Source organism: Loxodonta africana, chromosome 24 (assembly GCF_030014295.1).
Source record: "Loxodonta africana isolate mLoxAfr1 chromosome 24, mLoxAfr1.hap2, whole genome shotgun sequence".
Classification (NCBI taxonomy): Eukaryota; Metazoa; Chordata; class Mammalia; order Proboscidea; family Elephantidae; genus Loxodonta; species Loxodonta africana.
In genome coordinates this window covers 32,917,977-32,938,209 of record NC_087365.1, presented here as the reverse complement: position 1 = coordinate 32,938,209, position 20,233 = coordinate 32,917,977, and the positions used below count along the sequence as shown (strand labels likewise).

Sequence of the window (20,233 nt, the reverse complement as noted above, 5' to 3'; positions counted from 1 at the left end):
TCGACATAATAAAGATCATGTATGAAAACCCCACAGCTAACATCATAAGCAGTGGTGAAAACTGAAAGCTTTCTCCCTAAGATTAGGAGGAAGAAATGAATAATCGCCTTCACCATTACTATTCAACATTGTACAGGAATTCTGATCAGGGCAATTATGAAAGAAAAATAAATAAAATGCATCCAAATTGGAAAGGAAAAATATATATATATATACCCACTGCCATCGAGTCAACTCCAACTCATAGCGACCCTATAGGACAGAGTAGAACTGCCCCATAGGGTTTCCAAGGCTGTAAATCTTTATGGAAACATTGCCACATCTTTCTCCCGCGGATTGGCTGGTGTGTTTGACCCACCCACATTTTGGTTAGCAGCTGAGTACTTAACCACTGCACCACCAGGGCTCCCTATGTATGTGTGTGTGTGTATATATATATATATATATAAATGAATATATATATACATCTGTTCAAAGCTCATCTCCCCTTGTGGAACACTGCCAGTCACTGTTCCTGATAAATGGCCTCACAGGCTCTCTGCCTACACACTGCCGGAGGCCCATTCCTATCAGCAAACTGGCCCAAACACTCCTCCCCCCCCCCCCGCCACCTCACTAGCACCACCCCTTCTTCTCCTTTGCACAGCTAAGTTTGAGCAAGTGTCCCACCAAGAGCACCCACTCTTCTCTCAGACTCCATGCCCCCCTTTCCTAGGAGCCTCAGAGACCAAGCCCGAAAGACCCCTCCCCATTGCCTCTCTGGCAAAAGTAAGGCACAGGTTCCCTCCTCCCTGTACTTCCTTTAACCTCGCCACTGTCCAATGGCCTCAGATTCTCCTCATCTCTCACCTGCAAGAGCCCCTCAGTATAACCTTTTTTTTTTCTTTAAATCAAGCAAGATGTTAATAGATTTACATTCATTTAATTAATTTAAAAATATTTACCAAGCACCTACTGCATGCCAGTTACTGTTCTAGGTGCTACAGACACAGCCAAAAAGACAAAAATCCTTGCCTTCGTGGAGTTCATAGTCCAGCAGGGGAGTTGGGCTGCAAACAAGAAAAAAGAGAGAGAAAATGTTGCATGATTTTAAATAAATAAGAGAGGTATGGCTAGAGGGAGATGAGAATGGAGAGATGGGCAGGCCTTCGTGGCACACAGTGAGGGCTTGGGTTTTATTCTGAGGGTGATGGGAGCCACTGGTCAATTTTAAAAGATTCTGTCAACACCTGGCCTTGACAGCTTTTCCTGCATTTCCAAACACCCAAGTACCTATATGATGAGCACATAGCTGATTTTTACCTGCTCTCCAGGCTTTTGCCCATGCTGTTCCCTCTTCCTGCTGTTCTACCACCCTCATTTGAACAACAGGTAGACAAAAAGCTTGCCTGCTTGCCTTCTCTGGGAAGCTTTCCCTAATCTCCCATGGCAGAATCTATTCCTTCCTCAAAGCTGTAGGCTTCCACAGTACCTAGTATCACTCCTATGAAGTGATATTATTCAGCCATTGGCAGTTTCCCTTTTTCCCTCCCTTGCAACAGGGAGCCCTCTGAGCAGGGAGGGGCTTTGTCCACTCCGAAGAGACCTCACAGCCTGGCACAGAGGCAACCTGGGAAATGCCTGTTGACTGACCGCCTCACTGATGGAACAACTGAATGAGCGTTCAGGGAAGTAGAGCCCCACTTCCAGCAAGCTCCCCGGTCAGGCTGTCGCCTGCTCCAAACTTTCAACCCCTTACCTCTGTCTCTTCCTCCAACAAAATCCATCAATCCTATGTCCCATTCCCTCAGGGCGAGCTGGTTGATGCTGAGCCAAAACTGATCACAGCTTAGAGGCTCCTGAGATGGGTAATATGGTAATTCCAGGAGTGGAGCCAAACAGCGAGGAGGAAAAATTTGAGAAACTTCTAGTGTCCCCCTCCACAATGGGTGCTCTAGCCACCCAGAAAAGATTACTTCTCTGTAGAGAGGGGAGAATCATGAGCAGCTTAGATTAGAATCCTGAGCAGCTTAAACTGAAAGGGAAGAAAAGTAAGGACACACAAAGGAAAGCCAGGCCCCCGCATCTTGCTAGATTTGTTGGTATTGGTAGGAGGCAGCAAGGCATGGTGGTTAAGATCAGAGACTCTGGAGTCACAGAGCCTGGATTCAAATCCTGACTCCATCACTTACTAGCTATATCACCTTGAGCAAGTTACTTTGCTTTTTCGTGCCTCAGATTCCCATTGGTTAAATGGGCATGGTAACAGTGCCTATCTCACAGGGATGCTGTGAGAATGAAATGGTTAAAAAAGCACTCAGAAAACAATCTCAGACGTATAGTAAGTATTCTGTAAGGGTTCATTAAATAAATAAATTGGCTTTCTCTGGGCAAAGGTGAATTAACATATCCTGCCCTTGTTACTGAGGGCCCCTGCCTCGGTTGAACCCAACCGGATTCACGCCGCCCAATGAGACTATTGAGGCAGACTGGAGTCACACAAGCAAATTTAGTTTGCCAGCAGCTAGCAAAAGGAGAGAGTAAGGGCTAGAACCTTCAGAGAGACTGTCTCCCTGATTTGCCTAAAAGCCAGGTATTTGTTTCCACAAGGAGGGGTCTTGATGTTTATTCATGAGGATTTTTTGGGGGAGGGTAAGGCGGAGATCTCTGAGAAGGGGTTGGGTTATGCAAATACAAGTGTATGCGCAGGATTTCTTCAAGATGGAAGTCCCTTGGTTCCCCTTGACATGACTCATTATGGGATGTGACGCAGGTGCACTGGTTCCCTTCGTCACATAGCTCCATTCAGCGGCCCAGGAAGGTCAAACAGCGGTCGCATGCTCTGCATTTGTGGTGACCTGCAAGGTCTACATCAACAGTTTATTAGCAACATGCTAGAATATTTTGCTTCATTTCACCACACAGCGAGAATATTTTGTCCCACAGTGCCGGTATATTCTGTCCTCCTCTCCAGGAGGTGGGTTATGGTTGCACCACAGCCAATAGGTCAGGTTGTTTATACTACTCTCTGTCCTGTTTGACCTTTTCCCAGCCTGTGTGCTGGGGAAACAACGGGCCCTGCTCCAGACTAATCCTGTCTCACTCTGATGAATTTAGAGTTATGTAAAATTAAAAACTGTCATGCATGGTGCCCGGCTACCACTACTAAGCATTTTGATCAAAGACTCTATAGAGGAATCCTGACCAAAGGGGAGAAACGCAAAGTAGAATGTCAAATTTTCTGGAGCCATGGACGCTGGGTGAACCCCAAAACTACTGCCCTGAATAATCTTTAAACCTTAAACCAAAATTATTGCCTGAAGTCTTCTTAAAACCAGTTTAGTTTAACTAGTAAAAAATGTCTGCTTTGAGCATTATGCTCTTTTGAGAACTATCTTTATGGGATCAAATTGATAACAGCAACTCAAAAGATTAGATTGGAAACTTAGGGGGCAGTGAGTTTATGTTAATGAGGGAGGAACAACTCAGAAAAGGAGGGTGAGAATGGTTGCCCAACTCCAATGTAATCAATGTCACTGAATTGTATATGTGGAAACTATTGAATTCGTGTATGGTTTGCTGTGTATATTCTCAACAACAAAAATAAATAAAATTTTAAAAACTTGTCACTAGGCAATGATAAGTGTTCTTATTGTGGCAACTCCTTACCCTTAAGGAGCCCTGGTGGCACAATGGTTAAGCGCTCAGCTGCTAACCAAAAGGTGGGCGGTTCTAACCCACCAGCTGCTCCTCGGGAGAAAAGACCTAGCGATCTGATCCCTGAAAGATTACAGCCTAGGAAACCCTATGGGCAGTTCTACTCTGTCATATAGGGTCGAGGACACACAACAACAAGAAGTGAGAGGGCAAGTGGTGGGATGTGAGGTTAGAGAGAAGCAGGAGCCAGATCACACAGGGTCTTCTTTTGCGGATCTTGAGGAGCAGTTTCCATTTTAAGTGGAAGCCATGGAGGGTGCCATATGATTTATGCTCTGAAAAGATCAGTAAAATCGCTATTACCCAACCACAGCTGTCATATGTAAAGATGAGACCCGGCTCCTCCCAGTGTCACTACCTAAAAGTCACTCTATCCCAACTCCAGGGAGGGCGGCACCTATTCAAGAAGCCTCCTTCCAAACTCACGGTGACACACCTTCCAACCCAACAGGTGAACAGGGCACGCCCCAAAGGAAAATGCCCTCTGATTGGACAAATCCAGACGTGTGGCTCTAAGCTTCCTGGGGCCGACTGGGGCAGAGCGCCTCGGGATAGGTTACAAAGCCTCGGTTCTCTTCCGATTTTCCAGACACCCCGGGGAATGCGAGTGTCCCACGCCCTCGTGCGACCTCCGGGCTCTGTGATTGGCTCTCTCTGGATACGGAAGGCGGCCACAGCCTATGGGCGCAGCAACGCGAGGCGGCGGCCCGGACGCTGTGGGCGGTGCAGCCCGCCGGGATCCCGGTTTGTCGGTGCGGTTCGGCTCGGTGCTCGCCTCTCGGGGGCTGTTGGCGCGATGGGTGCCCCGCCGCAGCTGCAGGCGCTGCTCCTGGCTGTCAACACACTGCTGCGCAAGCGCCGCTACCACGCCGCGTTGGCCATGGTCAAGGGTTTCCGGAACGGGGCAGTGTGAGTGGGGCCGTCGGGCGAGCCAGGCCGGGTCTGGCGCGGGTCAGAGGCGGGCGGGTTCGAGGCCCGGCGCTGCCGCACTGTGTGCAGCTGAGCAGCCCTGTGTATCTCTAGGTTTCAGTGTCCACTCTCTGCGCGGTGGGGGCTGGATTTTGGGTTCTGAGCGCCTCCCCATCTCTGAGCCAGCGTTCCCACTACACTGCTTCTGGGATCCTCCATGCTCAGCAACCTGGCCACCTTGCTTTGGCCCTTCCCCTGCTAGGCCTTCTTTTCCCCTATTTGGGCCCCGTTCACCCCCCACACCCACACCTCTCCATGTGCCCTTGTGTCTGTCTGGCCTCAGCGGCCGCATCGGCACACGGGGCTCTGGCCTCTGGCAGGCAGATGGGCGCCTCCTATCTATGCCTTCCCCATATGCCTGTCACCATGAGCTCACATCCGGTTTTTCACTCCAGGGCTAAATTTCTCTCTGGCACAGGGGAGTCCTGGTTTTAAAGGAAACTGTAAATATTTGCTTAGTAAATTGATCCCGACCTGGCCATCAGTCCTGGATAAGGTCTTGGGCGTCATTTCACCTGACCACTGACCCCTGACCCCTGACCCCTGACCCCAGAGGGAGAAATTCCTCAGCCTTCTTGGCATGTAGATGCCTGGCTGGTGGTTGGAGGAAGCTCTCCTTGAAAGCTCATGCATAACAGCTACTATTTATTGAGGATCTTCTGTGAACTTGTTACTGAGGACACAGCAGAGAATGGAGTTGGTGTCCTAGTGGCATACTGGCATGGCGGAGAGAATGTGGACTCTGGAGCCAAACTGCCTTGGTTTGAATTTTGGTGCTCACACCGACCTGTGTGATCTTGGGCAAGTCACTTAGCCTCTCTGAGCCCCAATTTCTATAAAATGGAGATGGTAATAGTACTTACACTATCAAAGGGTTGAGTCAATACATACAAAATGTTTAGCACAGCACCTGGTATATAACTGTTGTTTTTCGTTGCCTTGAAGTCAACTCCAACTCATGCTGACCTTATGTATAACAGAACAAAACGTTGCCCAGTCCTGGGCCATCTTCATGATTGTTGATATGTTTGAGTCGATTGTTGTGGCTGTTGATGTCAAGCACCATGTAACTATTGGCTGTTACTGTTATTGTTTTATCCAAGTGAATGTCTACCTGGCTGACTCCCTCACCTTTTTCAAGCCTCTACTCAAGTGTCACCTCCTCAGTGAGGTCACCCCTGGCTCCCCACCTCCTTCCCTGTTTAATTTTTCTCCATAGTACTTATTCACTTGTGTGTTTTGTTTATAGTCCATCTCTGACTGGGACGTGAGCTCCAAGAGGACAGAATTTTTTTTTTTTAATTTTTATTGTGCTTTAAGTGAAAGATTACAAATCAAGTTGGACTCTAATACAAACATTTATAAACACCTTGCTATATACTTCTAACTGCTCTCCCCCCTAATGAGACAGCACACTCCTTCCCTCCACTCTCTCTTTTTGTGTCCATTCAGCCAGCTTCTGACCCCCTCTGCCCTCTCATCTCCCCTCCAGACAGGAGATGCCCATGTAGTCTCATATGTCTACTTAATCCAAGAAGCTCACTCCTCACCAGTATCATTTTCTATCCCATAGTCCAGTCCAATCCCTGTCTGAAGAGTTGCCTTTGGGAATGGTTTCTGTCTTGGGCTGACAGAAGGTCTGGGGACCATGACCTCCGGGGTCCTTCTAGTCTCAGTCAGACCATTAAGTCTGGTCTTTTTATGAGAATTTGGGGTCTGCATCCTACTGCCCTCCTGCTCCCTCAGGGATTCTTTGTTCTGTTCCCTGTCAGGCCAGTCATCGATTGTAGCCAGGTACCCTCTAGTTCTTCTGGGCTCAGGCTGATGTAGTCTCTGGTTTATGTGGCCCTTTCTGTCTCTTGGGCTCATAATTACCTTGTGTCTTTGGTGTTCTTCATTCTCCTTTGCTCCAGGTGGGTTGAGACCAATTGATGCATCTTAGATGGCCACTTGTTAGCATTTAAGACCCCAGATGCCACTCTCCAAAGTGGGATGCAGAATGTTTTCTTAGTAGATTTTATTATGCCAGTTGACTTAGATGTGCCCTGAAACCATGGTCCCCAAGCCCCCACCCCTGCTGTGCTGGCCTTCGAAGCATTCAGTTTATTCAGGAAACTTCTTTCCTTTTGGTTTAGTCCAGTTGTGCTGACCTCTCCTGTATTGTGTATTGTCTTTCTGTTCACCTAAAATAGTTCTTATCTACTATCTAATTAGTGAAAACTCCTCTCCCTCCCTCCCCCTACTCATAACCACCAAAGAATATTCTCTTCTCTGTTTAAACTATTTCTGGAGTTTGTATAATAGTGGTCTTATACAATATTTGGAGGACAGAAATTTTTATCTCTTTGCTCCTTAATGTATTCCTACCACCCACTACATAGTAGGCCCTCAATAAATATTTACTGAATGAATGAACAAGGGTGCAAGATAGATATTGCCACTGTCCCCACTTCCCAGATGAGAAGACTGAGGCTTACTGTCACATCACTTGGTCAGAGTTAGAACAAAGAGGACACAAACCCAGGTATGCCTGAACCCAGCACTAGGCTTTTTGGCTTCCATGGGTACCCAGAGTCACGTGGATGCAGGTTCCTGCTGCTTCTTGCCAGGTCATGTCAGCCATACCTTGGTGTGACCAGGGTGGGTTGGTTCCAGGGATAACATCAGTGACTCTTTGCCAAGACATTCTCCGGACAGAGCAGGAGTAAGCAGGAGCCACACAAGCCCCAGTGCCAGTGAGAATTGCTCAAATGCCAACTTTGTACACCTGCAAGTATATCTATAACCTCAAGGGGCCTTCCAAACCAGGACAGGCACAGGCTAGGATCAGGCCCTGGGTTCAACTCCAAGTTTCCTTATTTAATAGCCGGGTGACCCTGGGCAAATCCCTTAATTTGATTCCTCCTCTGTAAAATGGAAACAATAAGTGCTACTATACAGGGGTGCCCTAAGGCAGTGATCACATTATTGGTTAGTGAAAAGACTCAGTCTCCACCTGTAAGGTCCTTAAGTCCAAGGGGAGACTCACAGTTAAGCTCCCCTGGCAGTATCAGGTGATCAGGAAGAGTTTTATCAAAGCAGTGATAGTGATAGTTTGAAGGCCGAATTGAAATGGGAATTTGCCAGAGGGAAAAGGGCGTCCCAGGACAGCTGAGATTTTGGAATTTTGTAAAATTTAACTCACCTAGATGTCCCACCCTAAATATTTCAATATGCATCATCTCTCAAAAATAAGCACGTTTTTTTCCTATATGGCCAAATTATCATGATCACATTTAATAAATTAATAATCCTGTAATATCAACTATTGCGTAGTTAATAGTCCAATTTTTCCCAAAATGTCTTCTGTGGCTCTTTTGTCCAGATCAGGGTTCCCCCTAGGACATCATGCTGCACCTGCCATTACATCCTTTAAGTCTTTTTTAGTCCAGGGCCCCCTTTTTATTCAGAACCCAGCGTAATCCTGCGGGAGAGTAACCATGACTGTTTGGGAAGGGTGGCTGGTGGATATGGGGAGCTGGGGGCGCTGTCCAGCTTGAGTCTGGGGTATAAGGCAGGACCCTTTTAGCCTTGGTCAGCTGGAGGGAGGCCGAGGGCCTGTTTGTTCAGGAGAAAGAGACATGGCTTTGGAGGAGGGAAAGAAGAGCTTGCCGGGGTCGGGCTGGGGACCCTGGCTGTCCTGTCCTGCTCCTATAGATGGGGAGAAGACAGACGGCTCAGCCTGGCCTCTGCAACAGTAATACCGGCTTCAAATTGTTAACATTCTTTTTTTCTTAATTAATTAATTATTTAAATTAACTTTTATTGAGCTTCAAGTGAACGTTTACAAATCAAGTCAAACTGTCACATTTAAGTTTATATACACCTTACCCCGTACTTCCACTTGCTCTCCCCCTAATGAGTCAGCCCTTCCAGTCTCTCATGACAATTTTGCCAGCTTCCAACTCTCTCTATCCTCCCATCCCCCCTCCAGACAGGAGATGCCAACACAGTCTCAAGTGTCCACCTGATAAAACTAGCTCACTTTTCATCAGTATCTCTCTCCTACCCACTGTCCAGTCCCTTTCATGTCTGATGAGTTGTCTTCGGGAATGGTTCCTGTCCCGGGCCAACAGAAGGTTTGGGGATCATGACCGCCGGGATTCCTCTAGTCTCAGTCAGACCATTAAGTATGGTCTTTTTGTGAGAATTTGGGGTCTGCATCCCACTGATCTCCTGCTCCCTCAGGGGTTCTCTGCTGTGCTCCCTGTCAGGGCAGTCATCGGTTGTGGCCGGGCACCAACTAGTTCTTCTGGTCTCAGGATGATGTAGGTCTCTGGTTCATGTGGCCCTTTCTGTCTCTTGGGCTCTTAGTTATCGTGTGACCTTGGTGTTCTTCATTCTCCTTTGATCCAGGTGGGTTGAGACCAATTGATGCATCTTAGATGGCTGCTTGATAGCTTTTAAGACCCCAGACGCCACATTTCAAAGTGGGATGCAGAATGTTTTCATAATAGAATGATTTTGCCAGTTGACTTAGAAGTCCCCTTAAACCATGGTCCCTAACCCCCCGGCCTTGCTCCGCTGACCTTTGAAGCATTCAGTTTATCCCGGAAACTTCTTTGCTTTTGATCCAGTCCAGTTGAGCTGACCTTCCATGTATTGAGTATTGTCCTTCCCTTCACCTAAAGCAGTTCTTATCTACTAACTAATCAGTAAAAAACCCTCTCCCACCACCCCCCCGTCGTAACCACAAAAGTTGTTAACATTCCTAATGGCTCAAATTTCGTTGTTAAAAAATTAGGTAACACATTCACAAAAGACATGAAAACTTAGACAATAAAAAGTCCTGCCCACCCCATCCTGGAGACGGCCCCTCTGTCCAGCCTCTATGTGTGCGTATACAAATACATACATTCTCCCCGACCCTTCTAAAAAAAGGTGTTGAGATTATTTTCGGCTTATGGAAGACTTCCCCTTTTAAACGTTTATTACCTTGCTGTACACGCTGTCGTGCACCTCGCTCCTGTCACCTAATAGATCGCAGCCTCTGCACGTCAGTGTGCACAGAGCCACTTTCTTTTTACAGCTAGGTAGTATCCACTGAAAGGCAGAACCACTGTATGTCCCCAGTAGCCCCCTGGTGATGGACACAGGCTTGCTGTTATGAACAGCTCTGGTGAACATTCACGTGTATTTGGCTGGCAACAATATTGTCCAAATGGATGTGGTTCATGACTGTTGTCTCAAAGAGGCTGCCAAAGATTTTTTTTTATTATTATTAAATAGTTTATTGTGTTTCGGGTGGAAGTTTACACAGCAAGTTATCTTCTCATTTAAAAATTTTTGTACAAATTGTTCTGTCACATTGGTTACAATTTTGGCTATGTGTCGGCATTCTCACTATTTCCATTCTGTTTGTTTTGTTTCCATTGATCTAGCTTCCCTTCTCCTCCTTGCCTTCTCATCTTTGCTTTTGGGTAATGTTGACCATTTGGTCTGTTATGGTTGATTGCTTAAGAAAGCACATTACACACGGGGGATAATGTTTATTTTATAAGCCAGTCTATTATTTGACTGAAAAGTGACCTCCAGTATAGCTTCAGTTCCAAGTTCAAAGGGTTCCTTAGAGTGATTAGTCTTAGGTGTTCCTCTAGTCTATATCAATCCAGTAAGCCTGGCCATTTTTAGGAATTTTTGAATTTTGTTCCACATTTTTTGGCTGCCAAAGATTTTTAGATCCTTGTAAGACCAGGGCCTTAGGTTGTTGTTAGGTGCTGTTGAGTAGATTTTGACTCATAGCGACCCCATGTGACAGGGTAGAACTGCCCCAAAGGGTTTCCTAGGCTATAATCTCTACAGGAGCAGATCTCCAGGTCTTTCTCCCACGAAGCTGCTGGGTGGGTTCAAACCATCAACCTTTCAGTTAGCAGTCTGGCACTTAACTTCTGTGCCACTAGGGCTCCTTAGTAGGGGACATAAAAAAAAAACAGAAAGGAAGAGACACAAATATTGATTGAGGTAGGAACTTTCATGTGTGCTATATTCTTAACGGAAACCCTGGTGGCGTACTGGTTAAGCGCTATGGCTGCTAACCGAAACGTCGGCAGTTTGAATCCGCCAGGTGCTCCTTGGACACTCTATGGGGCAGTTCTACTCTGTCCTATAGGGTTGCTGTGAGTCCGAATTGACTCAACGGCAGTGGGTTTGGTGGTTTGGTATATTCCTAACTGCCAGAGACAACTCTGAAATGGAGAATACCTTTAATTGATGGGAGAAGGGAGGCTCAGAGAGGTTAAGAGTCTTGTCCGAGTTCACACAGCAAAACGTGGCAGGGCTTTGGCACCAAATCCCATTTTCTTTCCACTAGCCACTTGAGTATAGTTAAAACAATGAAGGTGAACGTGGCCTTGTCTACATAATCCCCAGATGCTCCAATGAGGAGGTCGGGGCAAGAGGTTTGAACCTTCAGAAGGGGCAATTATTTAAGTTTTTATTTCAATTTGTTTTAATTTTAAAAGCAATGCTTAATCATTTTGGAAGTACAGAAAAGTTAAAAATCAGACAAAAATACATTCCCATATCCCTCCAGCCCTGGGGACATTAATGATAACGCTGTAGCATATTTCCTTCCGGTCTTCTTTTTTTTAAGTGCTTTTTCACAAAGTTGAGGTTATCCTGTATATAATAATTGGAAAGAGGTACATTTTGAACAGGTAGAAGGAAGTACAGTGTTACTTGACAGCTGTTTTAGGGAATTTGTTAACTTTAAGATAGAACCTTCTAGAAATAACCTTCCATCAAGGGTAATTAAGGGCTGTTCTAAAATCAGCCAGCAATCATTTATTGGGCATGTACTATATATCAAGTCCCATGGGAGGTGCTGGGGACTCTCTAGAGAATAAGCCAGACACAGTCCCTGTCCCCCCAGACCTATAGCCTAGTGGAGGAGAGAGGTAATTATAACAGAATATATAATTGTGAATGACTGGGTTATTAAATTGAGGGTGGAAAGTGCTGTAGAGAAGTTTGGGGAGCTGCAGCAATGAAAACATGGCCCTAACCTAGGCTGGAGGGTCAGAGGAGCCTTGGCAGAGGAGCTGGCCGAGTCTAGAAGGCTAAGGAAGAGGTGGCCCAATGAGGAGGGGGAAGAGCACTCCAGGCCAAGGGAGCCGGCCAAGAAGGCAAAAAGCGAGGTGTGTCAGAGCACCTCCCGGAGGGCCAGTGTGGCTGAAGGCAGAGAAGAAGGGTGTGAGGTGAAGTAGGGGAGGTGAGCAGGGGCCAAGTCCTGCAGGGCTCTCACGGCTGTGGGGAGGAATCTGGATTTTATTCCAGGAATAGTGGGAAGACAGTGGAGGCTTTTATGCTGGGAGTGGTATGATCTACTTTATATTTTTAAAACATGAGTTTGGCTTCGGTGGGAAAGGCAGCATGGCGCCCAGGGAGCAACTCCGCACAGCCAGTTGAATGGGGATGGTGGAGGCCTTTTATATGTATCTGTATCACCTCCTCCAGTCAAAATGACAACCAGCCCTTTGAGGTCTAACATCCCATTTTACAGTTGGGGAAATTGAGGCTTGAGGAGGTTAAATGACAGGCCTGAGGCCCTACTGCCACAAAGCGTCAGAGCTGGGATTTGAACCCAGATCTAGCTCAAGAGCCAGAATTCTTTCCCCTCCAAAGTGATGTCAGGACTAGGGATGCAGAGAGGAGATGAGGGGTCAAAGAGAGCCCAGAAAGAAATTGTGATGTGGTCGTAACTGTTTTCTTCTCTTTCTGCAGCTATGGAGCCAAAATCCGGGCCCCGCATGCACTGGTCATGACCTTTCTCTTCCGAAGTGGCAGGTACCCACCCTCTCTGAGCACCCCTCCAACTGGGAGAGAATGTGGTCAGCCCTCAGTGCCAGGATACTTGCAGTGGCTTCCTAGCTGGGTCTAACCTGTCCCCCCAACACAGGAGTGCTGGAGGGGCAGGTTGCAGAATTAAATTGGGAAGCCCTCAGTGAGAAAGAGACATTCATTCTAGTGAAGACCTGAAGGAAATGAAAGAGTTGGCCAAGTGATATAGGGGAAAGAATGTTCCAGGCTGAGGAAACAGCCAGTGCAAAGACCCTGAGGTAGGATCAGGCCTGGTATGTTTGAGGAAGCTGGAACAGAGGGATTGAGGGGAAAAAAAGGAGAAGAAGTTCACAGGGGTAACCCAAGCCAGTCCTGTCCAGCTTTAGGTCATGGTGAAGAGTCTGACTTTTCTTTTAAGTGAAACAGGAAATTGTTACAAGATCTTGAGCAAGAGAGTGCCATTATTTGACTGATGTTTTCATAGTTTGATGGCTGAGAGTTTGCTGCCATGTTAAGAACAGAGAGGGTGGGGCACAAGGGCAGAAGTAGGTGTAAATTAGGAGTTAGCAATAATCCAGGTGATCCGTGACCTTGATCGTGGCAGTGCAGGTGAGGAGAAGTGGTCAGATTCCAGAAACATTTTGAAAGTGGAATTGGTGCCAACATTTAAAAATGAGGGGCTCTTTCACATGGAAATCTAGCTTTCCTGCCTTAGAACTGGCAAATACTGGGCCCATGTCCCCTCAAGGCGAGAACCAGTGAACCCCTAGCCCCACTCACCTGGCAGATTGCCATAGGGCCCACCAGACCCACCTTGCTCATCTGGCCCTCAGGGCATGGGTGTTTGCCATCCCTGAATTATCTCCCAGAGTATACTCCAGCCCCATTTCTGCATCCTCCTTGCTGCCCCCTTGGAATTTTCAAAAGATAAAGTGAATCACCTTATCCTCCCTTAAATTTTCACTTTTCTGAGGATAAAGACAACATTCAATGTGGACCATAAAGCCCTGCCACCTCTCCCCCATATCCTTCGTCCCATAGTCTCTGCTGTGGTCACCATGGTCTCTCTGTTCCTCCACGCTCCACAATCTTTCCCTCCTCAGGACTCTGCCTAGGATGCACTCCTCCCCCTTGACCTCATTGACTCCTCATCCTTCAGATCCTAGGACCATCTTTTGTCAAGATCAAAGTTTGACCCTATATTTTGTGGTTATTTATTTCATGCCGTTAAGAGCTCAGCTGCTAGCCAAAAGGTTGGCAGTTCAAATTCACCCAACGGGAGAAAAACCTGGTGATCTGCTCCTGTAAAGATTACAGCGTAGAAAACCCCATGGGGCAGTTCTACTCTATCACATGGGGTCGCTATGAGTCGGAAGTGACTCGATGGCACCCAACAACAACAACTCTGCCGTTAGTTCGTAAGCCCGTGAGGGGCAGCAAGGAGACTTGGTTTTTGTCCGAATTATATCCCCAGACCCAGTACCTAATAGGCACTCATTCACTCACTTGTTCATTTCTTCACATGTCTACTCAAAAAATATTTATTGAGCACCTACTATGTGTTAGGCCCTGTTCTGGGTCCTGAGGATGAACAAGCCAGATCTCAGGGAAATTCCATTGGGGGCAGAGGCGGAGGTTGAGGTTTGGGGGAGATAATAAACAAGCCTACAGTTCTCAGGTGGTACTAAGATCTATGAAGGAAAAGAAAAGCAGGGGATGGGATGTGATGGGCATTCTTTTAGGTGCTGTGGTCAGGAAAGGCCTCTCTAAGGAGGTGGCATTGAGTCAAGGCCTGAATCAATTGAGGAGTAGCTTTGAGGATGGTGTGGGGGGGTGGGGTGGGCCTGAGGCTGAGTGATCCAAGGCCTTTGAGCTCCTGGCCTGGTTCAGCTTTGAGTGAATGCCCTTAGAATGGCTGGACCTGTGCTAATGGGAAGTCCTTGCATTGTGCAGCCTCTGGGACAAGCTTCGGGCCATTCTGCAGGGCACGTACACACACTCCTGGAACTTGGCCTGCTTTGTGTTCACCTATAAGGGACTGTGCACCCTGCAGTCCCGCGTGCAGGGTGAGACCTCCCAGGTGCACTCATTCCTGGCTGCCTTCATTGGGGGCTTGCTGCTGTTTGGAGACAACAACAACATCAATAGCCAGGTAAAGAGCCTCCTTGGGGAAGGGGGACAGGTGAAGAAGATGAGCTCTTGGCTCCCTTCCATCTCTAAGGGTCTGTGACTCACCAGTCCCTGTGTGACCTTGGGAAGGTTACATCCTCCCTCAGTTTCCCTGTCTGTAAACCAAGCGGCTTGTTTGAATTCCATGGTTCCCCAAATTAATGTGTCTGCTGCTCTCTAGGGCAAAGATGCTTTTGTTAAACCACTCTGTAGTGAGATGAGAGAGAAAAAAAAAAAAAACCCTGGAGTAAACTTTAATAAAAGAAAGCTTGCTACACTTAAGGAATGGTTTCTTATTCTGTGACCTGTCCTTCCCCCTTGTTCTGGGTTAAAATTCCCATTTTTATGAAACTAAGTATTAACCACTGCACCACCAGGGCTCCAAACACTAGTTGTCTCTGTTGTGTTTTGTTTTTAATGCCCTTCTTTGGCAAAATGAAAAGTTATCAGCCCCCTTTATTTGCCTCCCTCAAGTTTCTTAAATATTCTTAAGTTATAGAAATAAGACACGCTGACTAAAAAGTACTGTGGACTAAACAGTTCCTATGTACCTGGCGCACTTCTAGGTGTTTGAAATTCATTGTGATAAAATTGAAAAATAAATAGAAGAGAACGTCTGCTGTCCCCCATCCTATCTCAACCTCACTGTCCGGGGGAGTCACTGTTCACTGTATCTTGTGTAGACTTTCAGAAATTGTGCTTATGCATATTGGGGAGTTTCCACCAATAAGATCCTACTATTTTTTTTTCCCACATGGCAGTATATTTTAGAGGCATTTTTCTATCAATCCTTCATCCTTTTTTTTGTGTGTCTGGTGAAAATAATACATAACAAAACATACGCCATCTCAGCAATTTCTATATGTACAATTCAGGGACATTGATTACACTTTTCAAGTTGTGCACCCATTCTCACTAACCTTTTCCAGATCATTCTACCACCACCGTCATTAACATAAACTCAATGTCCGCTAAACAAAACCTCCCCTCTTCCACCTCCTTCCCATTCCTGGTAACCACTAATAATCTTTGGTTTCTATATACTTGCTTATTTCATATAAGTGAGATCATACCATATTTGTTTTTTTGCAACAGACTTATTTCGCTTAGCATGGTGTTTTTAAGATTCATCATCTTGTGGCATGTGTCAGGATATCATTTCTCCTTACAGCTGAGTAGTACTCCATTGTATGTGTATACCACATTTTGTTTATCCAGTCATTTGTTGGTGGACATTTTGGTTGTTTCCACCCTCACCCTTTTTTAAAAATGTTTTTCTAATTAAAAAATTTTTTTACTATTTTTTTTTTACTGTACTAAGATATGTATGGATCCCTGGGTGGGGAAAGCCATTAAGCACTTAACTACTAGCTGAAAGGTTGGCAGTTTGAACCCTCCTAGAGCACCTGGGGAGGCAGGCCTGGCAATTTGCTTTCAAAAGGTCACAGCCTTGAAAGCCCTGTGAAGAGTTCTACTCTGCATACATGGGGTCTCCATAGTCGGAATCGACTCGACAGCAGTCAACAACAACAAAATATATATAACAAAACATTTGCCATGGTCACCGTTTTTAAGTGTACAATTCAGTGATATTAATTACATTCACCATGTTGTATGGCCATCACCACTAGCCATCTTCTAATGGTTTTCATCCCCCTGAACAGAAACTAGTTCCTCGTCCTTTTTAACACCTGCAGAGCACTTTGGTGGGTTACAGGACCAGTCTGGTTAACCAGTCCCCGGTGGGTGGACATACAGGGTGTTGTCAGCCTTTTGCTCTTACACAGCAGCTGCAGTTCACATCTTTTTCAGAGGTCTTCATGCACATGTGTCAATCTGATCATTAGAGATGTAATTATGGAGCCTAAGGGCATGAGGATTTTGTGTTTTGAGAAATTTTCCCCAGTTTTCTTGTTTGTTAGCTATTTCACTGGTTCGGGAAGTTCCAAAGTCTGGGAACTCCTGGCCACGCCCATCTCTCTCCCCTCCCTGCCTTCCCTGGCCCCTGGTCAGCCATCCCAACTGATGTCTCCTCTGGTTTAAAATTTTGTCATTTCAAAAATGTTACATAAATTGGGTGGTACATACAGTATGTGGCCTTTTTGCATTTGCTTTTTTGCTTAGCATAATTCCTTGGAGATCCACCCAAGATGTCGTGTATCTCAAGAGTTCGTGCCTTTTCATTGCTGAGTAGTATTCCACCATCATCTCTTCCGATGACGGACATCGGGTCCTGTTGTACATAGCGTTGCTATGAGTTCAAACTGACTCAACAGCACCTAACAACAGCAGTAGTATTCCTTGGCATGGATGTATCACAGTTTGTTTAACCTTTCGCCTTTTAAGGACATCTGGGCTGATTCCAGTTTTTGGCTGTTACAAATAAAGCTACTAAAAACATTTGCATACAAGGTTTTTGTGTGAATAAGTTTTCATTTCTCTGGGATAAATGCCTAGGAGTGCAATTGCTGGGTTGTATGATACCCAAACCCGTTGGTGTCAAGTTTCGATTCCGACTCATGGCGACCCTGTGAGACAGAGTAGAACTGTCCTATAGGGTTTCCAAGGCTGTAATCTTTATGGAAGCTGACTCCCACATCTTTCTCCAAAAGGCAGGGGGTGGGTTTGAACCACTGACCTTTTCCTTAGCAGCTGAACTCTTAACCACTGCACCACCAGGGCTCCATGCTTGTATGATAGTTACATGTTTAGTTTTATAAGAAGCTGCCAGTTTTCCAAAGGGGCTGTACCATTTACATCCCCATCTTCCATATATGAGAGATCCAGTTTCTCCATACCCTAGTCGGCATTTGGTTTACTGTGTTTTTTATTTTAGCCACTCTGATAGGTGTGTAGGGATGTCTCACTGTGGTTTTAATTTGCATTTCCTGGGTGGCTAATGATATTGAACATCTTTTCATGTGTTTATTTGCCATGTGTATATCCTCTTTAGTGAAATGTCTACTCATGTCTTTTGCCCATATTCACTTTGAAATTTTTTTTACTGTTGAATTTTGAGAGTCCTGTATGTATTCGGGATACTAGTCCTTTGTTGGATATGCAGTTTTCTCCAGTCTGTAGCATGTCTTTTCATTCTCTTTCCATGGGCTTTTACAGAGAAAAAGTTTTAAATCTGGATGAGATCCAATTTATCAATTTTTCCTTTTTTGGATTATACTTTTGGTGTCAAGTTACCTTTGGTTTTAAACCATGTAAATGTATTAATTTTTTTTTTAATTAATGAAAAAAGAAAGAAGTAATAATATATTAAAATGCCTGCTACATACCTTCAAATCTTCTTGCACACCAGCTTTGAAAAACACTGGTGCCCCAGTGCATTGGGGAGGGGGTTCCCAGTGGCTGTGCCCTCTAGTAACCACATGTCATTCCCTTCCCTGTAGATCAACATGTACCTGATGTCACGCGTCCTAATTGCCCTGTGCCGCCTGGGCGTGGAGAAGGGCTACATCCCCAAGCCCAGATGGAACCCATTCCCATTGTTCGCTGCGACTTTGTGGGGGCTGGTGCTGTGGCTCTTTGAGTACCACCGGCCCACGCTGCAGCCTTCGCTGCAGTCCTCCATGACCTACCTGTACGAGGACAGCAACGTGTGGCACGACCTCTCAGACTTCCTCATCTACAACAAGAGCCGCCCCGCCAAGTGACATGGCCCCAGGGGCTTCTGAGGGTTTCTACACCTGAGCAGGCGCAGGTGATATCCAGCTGGGGCTGGAAGTTTGGCTGTATCAGTGAACCCTCCCAGAGAATCCTGACTTCTCCTCATGATCGTGAACTTCAGTCTCCAACTTGTATTTTCCCAGGGTGACATATGCTGAAGTAAAAGAACTGGTTCTCCCATCCCATGAGGAGCCTGGGCTTGGGGCCAGCTGTGCTGCTGACTTCTGTAAGGCTAGGGCAGTCACACCCCTCTGGGCCTCAGGGGCCTTTTTCTGGTGGGTGTGTTCTTAGGCTGTTTTTCTTATAGAACAGAGGGTTCCTTGCAGGGCAATGGGTTGCAGATTCTTTTTAAAAAATTATTAAGTTCCTTCCTTCAGGTGCTAGTCTATTGGAGAAGCTCTAGAGTCACTCTGTCCAATAGAAACACAATGTCAGCCATCTATGCAGTTAAAATTTTTCTAGTAGCTACTTTTAAAAAAAGTGAAAAGAAGCAGGTGAAATTAATTTTAATAATGTATTTTTAACACACTGTTTACAAAATATCACTTCAAACTGCAATTATTCAAAAAATTAGGGGATATTTTACATCCTTTTTTTGTACTAAGTCTTCAAAATCGGGTGGTTTTTTCTTCCCACTGACAGTACCTCTCAATTTGGACTAGCCACATTTCAAGTGTTCAGTAGCCACATGTGGGTAGTGGCCACCTTATTGGACAGCAAAGATACAGAACACTTCTATCCTTGTGGAAGGTTCTAGCGGGCAGTGCAGATCTAGCCCTAGAGGACGTGGGTTTGAGTCCCCGCTCCACCATAGTATAGCCTTGGGGAAGGTTCTTAATGTCTCAGAGCCTCAATTTCCTATAAAATGAGGATAATCGTAATATCCAGTCTTCACACTGGACTTGGCAACTGCAACCGCTGCTGCTAGTAATAATTACACCCATTTAGTGAGCTCCTACTTCCGGTTGGGTGCTTTGCACATATTATTTCTAATCCACACAATGATCTTGCAAGTCTGTGTTTTGATTTGCATTTTACAGATGTGGACACTGAAGATCAGAGAAGGGGAGGTAACTTGCCCATGGTCATACAACTAGTATGATAGTCTAGACAGGATTTGATCCCAGATCTGATTTCAAAGCCTGTGATTTTTTTTTCAGTGCCTTGCTTTAAGTTCAAAAACCTAAGCCACGCTGTGCAGATGTTTGCTAGCTATAGGATCTGGGTGGGAGGGCGGTGTGTGCTTAAATGACTACAGCCACCTGGCAAGTGGCATAAATGAAAATGGCCGGGGTGCGATACAGTAGAGGGTGGTGGGGATGTGGTGAGCTGGATCTGATTTTGTAAAGCCACCGTGCTGAACAAATAAAATAGATCTTCGGGAAGGTTTGGTGTATGGGCTCCCAATTTGAGACCCTTGCTCTGCTAGGAATATGTCTATCGATGTACTTACTCATCAGTGTCTTTTTATACCTCAGAAGTTACTAGTAGAAGTGTGTACGTGAGTCACTGGGGCTCTTATTAAAATTCAGATTCTCATTCAGTGGGTCTGGGGTGGGGCCTAAGATACTGCATTTCTAACACGCTCCCAGGGACAATGATGCTGCTGGTCCATGACCACACTTGGAGTAAAAAAGTAGTAGAGAATGACATGGGGCCAAGTAGCATTATCCCAAGTGACAAATGAGGAAATGGAGTCACAGAGCTATTAAGGTAATTGAGGTGGGTTATATCTGACTCTAAAACCACTGTCCTCAGCCACAGCATTGTATTGCAAGCTTGGAGTATGTGATTTTGAAGGTCCCTTAATTTAGGCTTTGGAAGACGAACAAGATCTTGAGGTTATGGGGGTTGGCCATCACCAATTTAGGTTTTACAGCAGAGCTGTGGGTGCCCCGCCCAT

At 45.9% G+C, this 20,233-nt stretch overlaps 1 protein-coding gene across 2 annotated transcripts; it reads left to right on the top strand.

The window, feature by feature from the left end:
• Nucleotides 1-4,389: 4,389 nt before the first annotated feature.
• Nucleotides 4,390-19,715, top strand: PXMP4 (peroxisomal membrane protein 4). Of its 2 annotated transcripts, XM_003411660.4 has the most exons (4): nucleotides 4,417-4,605; nucleotides 12,427-12,489; nucleotides 14,437-14,635; nucleotides 18,054-19,715. In XM_003411660.4, the coding sequence occupies exons 1-4, from the start codon at nucleotides 4,493-4,495 to the stop codon at nucleotides 18,315-18,317; spliced, it is 639 nt and encodes a 212-aa protein (XP_003411708.3). In that variant the 5' UTR covers nucleotides 4,417-4,492; the 3' UTR covers nucleotides 18,318-19,715. The 2 variants fall into 2 exon arrangements, with proteins under 2 accessions (XP_023405926.2, XP_003411708.3); XM_023550158.2 differs by lacking the exon at nucleotides 14,437-14,635 and having other exon boundaries at nucleotides 4,390-4,605; nucleotides 18,054-18,178.
• Nucleotides 19,716-20,233: the final 518 nt, after the last annotated feature.

What these genes read in the sequence shown, in the direction of transcription:
- PXMP4 (XM_003411660.4), top strand. Translation starts at nt 4,493, where the DNA reads ATGGGTGCCCCGCCGCAGCTGCAGGCGCTGCTCCTGGCTGTCAACACA. An exon ending in TTTCTCTTCCGAAGTGGCAG is followed by an intron (nt 12,490 to 14,436) that starts GTACCCACCCTC and finishes TGCATTGTGCAG; the next exon opens with CCTCTGGGACAAGCTTCGGG. An exon ending in ACAACAACATCAATAGCCAG is followed by an intron (nt 14,636 to 18,053) that starts GTAAAGAGCCTC and finishes CCTTCCCTGTAG; the next exon opens with ATCAACATGTACCTGATGTC.